This window comes from Sinocyclocheilus grahami, unplaced genomic scaffold (assembly GCF_001515645.1).
Source record: "Sinocyclocheilus grahami isolate Dianchi unplaced genomic scaffold, SAMN03320097.WGS_v1.1 scaffold385.1, whole genome shotgun sequence".
NCBI lineage: Eukaryota > Metazoa > Chordata > Actinopteri > Cypriniformes > Cyprinidae > Sinocyclocheilus > Sinocyclocheilus grahami.
The window spans coordinates 122414-130614 of record NW_015505564.1 but is presented as its reverse complement, the minus strand read 5'-3'; the positions used below and the strand labels follow the sequence as shown (position 1 = coordinate 130614).

Genomic DNA, 8201 nt, shown 5'->3' with positions numbered 1-8201 from the left:
CTGATCCGGCGGCTCTATCGGTCCCGCGCAGATCTTGCAGATTGTTGCCATAGTGAATTCAACAGGTCAAGTAGAAGATTCTGACGTAATTGTCGCGTGCACCGCATTTTATACTGCCGCTTGAGCTCGTCAGTATTTGCATGCGGTTTGCATACTTCGCGTCAATTGGCCAGTCATTTGGACTGGCGGGAGCCAATAGGACTTCAGGAAAGGTTGGAAGGGAAGGAGTTCCCATAACGGAGAAATATCTCCGTGATGTCTCATGAAAGCTTGAGAGGGAACTGTCCGCGCATAAACAAACAAGTTTTTTTTTTCCGCGCTCCCCCATCTTCACCCCCAATCATTAGTGCCGCTTGTTCTGTCTTTGACAGAATATATAGGACAATTTTTTAAATAGCACCATAAACAAAATTTATTTCAAATTTAATTCAAGCACTTTCAAGGACCTATGTTTGTTTTCAAGTACTTTCCAGGCCTTGAATCCATATGTCTGAAATTCAAGCACTTTCAAGTACTTTCAAGAAGCGTGGGAACCCTGAGAGATTTAAGGGAAAAAATCCATGACTTATCCAAAACTTTTCCAGGCCTGGAAATGGCTGTTTTAAAAATTCATCACTTTTAAATTTTTTTCATGACCGTAAGAAGATGCACGCTGTTAATCACGTAAGCTGTTCCTTCATTGCGCGAATGCTCCGTTACCTCTCCCTCCTCTAATCATGCCGGATCAGTCACCCCATTTTGTTCCAGGACCTCGCAATTTACAAATTAAGCACTGTCTAAAAGTGCTCTTTTCCTTTAAAACTAGCCAACAAGCCATATGTGTTGACTGTGAAAGACAGTATACTTTAATTATATGCATTTATGGTGCGATTGCTACATTTTCGTTTTCATATGTACTGCAAACAATGTGATGTCACTTTAATTCAGCGCTGTATCACAGCAAAAATAGACTCAGTGCGGAAACGATCTCTGCACTGCTGCAGACGCACCGCTCCTGAACGCACTGCCGTGTGCAGTGTGAATTCTTTAATCCGTTAACATGAGCGCGGAAAAAATACGCACCACATACCACACACTGCAAACAGAGTAATGTGAACCTGGCATTATGTGTGTGCGCTGCAAGTGTGCATGAGCGCACAGTCTACAGGAGAGCGTGCGAGCGCTGAATGGTTAAACACTGGCAAGAATTAAAAAGTAATGCAAAAACTTTACTTTACTTGTATAAACTTTGACGATGTGACACTGCCTCGATTGTGCAAGTGACAATTCCTGTGTCAACTGTGCAGCTCGCTTATAGACAGATGCAATGTGTGGTGATTTGAAGCCATTTGCGTATTTTGAGAGAGAAAGAGAGAGCACACGCGGTGATTCACTCACGCTGTTTGTGAAATTACGTCTCACACAAGGTTTTCAAATTACTTTGTAAGTTATTTAATGAAGAAATATGAAGGTAAGTACCTCACCTTCAGCATTATAATTATTTCACCCACGCTGGACAGAGACTGATACAGTGCCGCTGCATGTCGTGCCAAACCTCTCACGGCAGCGTCATCAGCTTGAGATAATTTTTTTTGAGATCGGCCTTTTAGAGACCGCTGATCAATCATCCCAACGTGATTATCGGCCGATAATGATCGGTAGCCGATCAATCGGCGCATCCCTCAAACATGCTAGTTTCAGCCACAACAAATGAAGCTGCGAGAAAAAAAAAAAAACCTCATTGGTTCTCAACCGTCAAGCAAGCACGATTGATCTTCAGTTTACCATATTTGACATGGTCTATGTATGTGTGTCAAACTGCCTAAAATGAATCTGCTCATCAAATAAAGAGATAGAAAAACTTGGAGTAAACCACTGAAATTCTGTCTTTATGAACACTTTGAAACATCAAAGTTGTGGTTACGTGGATTTTCAAATAGAGGGACAGAAATCTTTCTTCATTTAAAATAACATTTTCATTAAAATATTTTATGTGTGTCTTAAGAATTTGGATGAGGTAAGTAACTGATGACAGGATTCTCATTCCTGTGTGAACTTAACTCTCATGCTTGGCATTGCCAGCATTCACACCTGCATTTGCGTACTCGTATAGACTATATATCGGGCCTAAGCCCCACTGGGAGCTGCGTATGATCTGCCAATCAGATCAATGATACTGAAAGCATTCCCAAAGTGAAATGCCAAGGTTTGCACCAGAGACGGGAACGAACACACTCTAATCTTTGTTTCGAAGAATGCTTAGATTAATTGTACTTTGAAGTTTACTCTACTGGGCACAAAGACACCGCAATGCCAGGATTAATTTAGATTTATGACAAGTTAGAAGGCCCTAAAATTGAGTTCTCAGCATCCTCCCTGCTCCAGAGCTCAAAGGGGAAATGGGTTTGTGCTGTGCTTTCCAGCTCAGTGAGCAGTTATCCGAATTACACACCTCCAAAAAGACTCCTTTATGTTCCACTAGCATAAACCCCTGGCTCTGGAGCCAACTCTCAGCCCCCTCTCTCCCGGAATACTGTGAGTGATGTATTTGAGAAGGGCAGTGGGGGAATTGGGAGGCAGGAGAGAGAGCGGGAAAAAGAATGAGTGAGCGAAGCAGAGACTGAGCCAGAGAGAGCACAGTAAGAGCCTTTCCATGTTAATTAATACATGCTACGCTCTGGCACTAATCAATGTGACGAAGAAACATGGAGAGCAAAAGAGTAATTACTGTGTGGCTGAAAACTGTGGATCACAGACAGAATCGGTGTCCTAAAGAGACAGAGGAAAACCAGGAGCCAAGCAGCAAGAAAGAAAGGCCAAAAAAAACAGGAGTTTTACCTGCTTTACCCTTGGCCTTCCTGGAGAGAACTTCCTCTTCGAGATGGCTGGCTTTCCCATACCTATCTTGGGCGTAATGGGGAAGAAGGTGGTGTTGGAAACACTGGGGCTGTATCCAGCCAGATTCAGGCCATGGGTAGGCGTCTGGCTTTGAGACGTCTCCCTCGGTGAGGCTTCAGTGGAAAATGGGGACTGGGTCAACTTGGTTAATCCATCAGGGGACAGTCCTGGGGAATGCTTCAAGACGAGGCTTTTATCCTCAATGGGAGAGCTGAAACTGGAGAAACTGTGGTCACTGACAGGTGTAGTTTCCATTTCCACGGTAGGACTGCACTCTGCAACCAGTGGGACACTATCAGGCTCAGGTAAAATACAAGTGACTTCAGGATCTGCCACCTTCTCCTCTTCGTGCTCTTGTTTGTCTTGATTCTGTCCCTGCTCAATTTCCTCAACAACACTCTGGGATTCTGGGACATCTGTCATACTTTTATCCTTCATACTGGATGGGTCTGAGGGACAGACATCCATGGGTTCTTCCTCTTGTGCTCGAGAGTGTTTGGGGGAAGTTTCTTTGGTTGGCAAAGCAGGAAGAGCTTTTGAAACGTCTGCTTCAGGTTCATCCTCTGTAGTATCAGGCAGCTTATCCTCCGTTTCCTTCCCCATTTCCAAAGCACCAATGAGACTGTGCTCCTGGTTATGGTCTTCAGTATTGGAAGAGGCCTGAAAGGAGAGGGAGGGTACACCCACTATAGTGGATGTGCACGGAGGAGGCTCGGAACCCTCTGTCAGAGTGACAGTAACCTGGATCTCCTGGGCAGGTTCAGCAGCTGTGCAAAAAAAAAAAAAAAAACTAAGGGGTCTGTGGCTAAAAAAACACATTATTACAAAAAATTATGCACACTTCATGGACATGATTATCTGACTAAAAGAAATACTTACATGACAGGAACTCTTCTGGCAATGTAAGAAGTGGACTAGCACTGGCCTCTGGCTCCAACGTCACTTTCTCCTCAGCCTCATTAACTTCTTCAACAGCCATGAAGACATCTGGATAGGAAAGGGAAGTGTTGAGTTGCACAAAGAAAAAACTAACTATTTACTATGCTGAACATCCATAAGGATCAATGAAATTACGTTAATTTTTTTCTATTAATTTATTAAAAAATACATAAAGGCATTTCATACTTCAAGTGACATGAACATGCCTCTGAAGAAAGCCCTCATTAAAACAATGACATTCATAAAAAAAAATCAAATTATCTCCTGGGTGGTTTAAGCATATGAGAAAAAAAAAAAAAAAAAACTAAGGTGTCTGTGGCTAAAAAAACACATTATTACAAAAAAATATGCACACTTCATGGACATGATTATCTGACTAAAATAAATACTTACATGACAGGAACTCTTCTGGCAATGTAGGAAGTGGACTAGCACTGGCCTCTGGCTCCAACGTCACTTTCTCCTCAGCCTCATTTACTTCTTCAACAGCCATGAAGACATCTGGATAGGAAAGGGAAGTGTTGAGTTGCACAAAGAAAAAACTAACTATTTACTATGCTGAACATCCATAAGGATCAATGAAATTACGTTAATTTTTTTCTATTAATTTATTAAAAAATACATAAAGGCATTTCATACTTCAAGTGACATGAACATGCCTCTGAAGAAAGCCCTCATTAAAACAATGACATTCATAAAAAAAAATCAAATTTATGAAGTTTGGTTGGCATAATCCTTTAATAATATTTTCTTAGAAACAAACAATGTGTACATTCACATGCATTCAAGGTGTAACTATTACTTTTTACACTGATGACTTTTTAGAGTCAGTAAAAAGTTAAACTTTTGTTGAAAATTGTCTTTATTTTGGACACTATTGTCATTGACTCACTGTTTTCCTGAATTAAAATAAATTGCTTGTGTTTGGTTGTCAGAACTCCAATTATCTTTGCTCAAACTGCATCGCAACATGCACCAAAGAATCTGACACACAGAACACTGGACCAACAATTAGTAAACTACTCTAAATAATGAAACAGCAGGTCGCCTGGAATCTTTATCTCCACACATATATGGTCAGAATACTTTTCTGAGACTTTTGCCACAGAACGGCACCGCTAACTTATTACATGTTCAACCTCCCTGAAACAACCGGGGGTTTAGGCACAACCAAACCAGCAACCATTCAGATATCATTCATATGATGAGGTTTCTTCAACAACTTCAAAATATCAGAGAGAACTTGAGATGTTCAGCTTTAAGAACTTGAATATCACAACTATATTCAAAGTGACCACTCACACCATCAATCAGATGAGATGCAAATTATTTGAACTGTTTTGCTTTAACAGAACAACTATTTTGCAATCCTAAATCACAACAATGCATAATTCATCATTTGGTCCCAATCGACATGACATGATTGATCAGAGAATTTCTACTATTATTAATCTGTATTTTTCTATATCCATCTGTATATATCAAATTCAACAGTGCTCTATTTGCCCCCTCCTCCACCATACATGATTTTTAAACATTTACATTTTTAAATATACTTATTCCATGGAAGAACTGACTTATAATTGGTAAAGTAAATTAAAATATATGATAATAATAATAATAATAAAAAAAAGAAAGTTTATAGACTTTTGCTTGATTACTTTCTTATCACATAACTGGTTAAGAAAGAAAGAAAGAAAGAAAGAAAGAATCCTATACCAAACACACAACCTAAGAAAACGAAATTTCATTTTACATGCGTTTATACAGTATGTGTGTTTCATTAAAATGATGTCGACTCTTATGATCTCAAGTGCTTAGCACTAAAATACAGGTGCAAACGTGATCCGATAAATCATATCTTCATAACACATGATGCGGCTCACAATTACATGTTTGACCCATGGTCAGTTCTCAAAGCAAGAGAATCAAATCAATCTGCCATACAAATTATATGAACATCTTTTCGTTCACAAAGACGTCATTGAGCCACTCTCTAAAGCTGCCGGTTCAATTACCGTGTTCTTCGCAGACCTCTTTGAATTTGATAGATCATTTCTCTATTGGTTAATCACAGTTTTTGAAGCCTGCAGAGAAGCAATCAACTATTATTTATCAATACTGACCGAGTCTTCACAGTAATAATGGATAAAAACACCTGAGCCAGAGACATGCTAAAATACACAACATAGTAACAGCTATGATGTGAAACATCTCTTTCCCATATAGCAGCGTTTACATGCCAGGAATTACAACAAGCTCTGTAGTAATAATACTACAGTAGCTGTGTTAATGCCATGTGGTAGAAACTGGTCAAATTGCATACCAACATGGACAGACTCTCCTTTAAAACCCATGAACAAACTAAGATAAAATAAAAAATGATGCAAGGAAAATACAATTTCGACTACTTTACACACAAGCTCACTTGCAACAAGGATAAACCTGGTTTGTGTCAAACACAAAGAAACCATTCAAATTCAACCAATATTTAGAAACCAAACACTCAAGTGCTGAAGGATGACAATGATTTCCTTAATAAAACAAAATTTTAATGGCAGTCTGTGACCTATTGTTATTATGCAGAAACAGTTTCATTACAGCAATAGGTCACTGTGTGATATTGTCATAGCTTAAAGGGTAATTTCCTACCTCTTACAAGTGCAGCATGAGTGTTTGTCCAGAGGGCCGCCAGAGTCCTGATTCTGCCCACAGATGAGGCATACCAGCGCTGAATCATGCTGCTGTTGACATCCTTCACACATTACACCATTAGATGACCACTGGCCGTTAGGCCTCACGCCACACTGAGCACACGTTCGGCAGTTCTGCAAAACATAACACACAATTCACTGCAACATCATCTAATGCACGGTTAAACAAAATGATGACCGCAACCCCATTTAAAGGGGTCCTATTATGCTCTTTTTTCAAAGTCTTGATTTTGTTTTGGGGGTGTACTAGAACAGGCTCTCATACTAGGTTGTTCGAAAACATTATTTTTCACCTATTTTACATTATCACAACACCTCTCTCCCCAGTCTGGCATGAACGGCTCGAATAGTTCCTGTATCAAATGAAGGCCCGCCTTCTGAAATACGAAATGTGCTGTGATTGGTTAGCTGGGCCAGTGTGTGTTGTAACTGGCAGCACTCGGTGCCTGGTCGGGCCATGCCCCTTACCACAGTCACCTGCGAGCTTCAGTGTAAACATTGCGTCAAAATCAAATCAATTTGAGTGCAATTTAAACCCAGATGATTGTAACCACTCGTCTGCCTTGGGAAAGCTAGCGTGTCTCCGACATAGTGATAACACTCGTTGCCTTCTCTAGTGCAGCTCAACCAGGTCTCGTCCCATTCGTCGATATTTGTGATATCACAAATCCCGGAAAATATGCATTGTAGTCCAAACGAGTCGTTCGTTGTAGGTTATGAAAAGTGATTTCTGTTAAATAAAATATCTCCTTTTGAAGTGGACTTTGAGCTTTGTAACTTTGCAGATCTTTTTTAGGCTCAAACAGCAACATTACAGACTAACTAAAGTTGAAAAAGTGAAAAAGCATAATAGGATCCCTTTAAAGTCAACATGAAATAAAAGACCATTTACTTTCATTCTTAAGTATAATTCATTAGTGCACATTACATTAATATTGATATCACACTAATCCATATTTAAATAAACTGTGAAAGCAGTCATGCCAACAGTACAGTGGTGTAAACAGTATCGCAAGTTCTACTACTGCATTATATGTTCATATAAGCCAGTATTGTTGCTGTACTGCGGAGACCAACAGCTTCAAGTATTATGAATGCTACGAACTGAAATTAAAAAAAAGTCATCCGACAACAATTCACATCTGAACAATGACACTTGAACCTCACAACAACTGCGAACTACAAACTTCATGGGCTCTCTTAAATCAATTTGGATTGAGCTCCAGCATAATTACGGCTCTTTAAATCCTCAAAATCATGTTCATCAGTCTGCAACAGCTCTCAATAGGAGCAAAGCACCGGAAAATTCCATGTCAATTAAAAAGCATACACAAATAAAAGGCACTTCAAGCTCATCAAGTGCAGCATTTCAGACTGCAGAAGTATCAGCTCTAATAACCACCCACAGACCCTTAGCAGGAAATCCAAGCCCTGTCAAGCCTCTGATGATGGACAGACTCCTGTGCTGAGTCCTGGATGACAGGTGGGGCTTCTTGGCTGCCTCCACAAAGTGATGAGAGGGATCTGTGTGTAATTTCGTTCAGATTTTCAATTCTTTCACATAAGCAAGATATGTAGGGGTCTATTAAAAATCTGACTACAAACTCAATTTAGGAAAGTATCGTGTAGTCTCACCCTCAGGTGGCATACCCAAAGACTGTTCATGGACCA

The 8201-nt window shown here is 40.0% G+C and overlaps 1 protein-coding gene across 1 annotated transcript in view; it reads right to left on the bottom strand.

The window, feature by feature from the left end:
* The window catches only part of kmt2ca (lysine (K)-specific methyltransferase 2Ca), a 168146-nt gene that overhangs the window by 78615 nt on the left and 81330 nt on the right, over nt 1-8201 (bottom strand). The window contains exons 11-14 of the mRNA XM_016231219.1: nt 6469-6644; nt 6245-6261; nt 4210-4317; nt 2818-3644 (exon numbers count right to left, since the gene is read on the bottom strand). Coding sequence (XP_016086705.1) covers nt 2818-3644; nt 4210-4317; nt 6245-6261; nt 6469-6644 — 1128 coding nt within the window. The remainder of the gene's footprint in view (nt 1-2817; nt 3645-4209; nt 4318-6244; nt 6262-6468; nt 6645-8201) is intronic.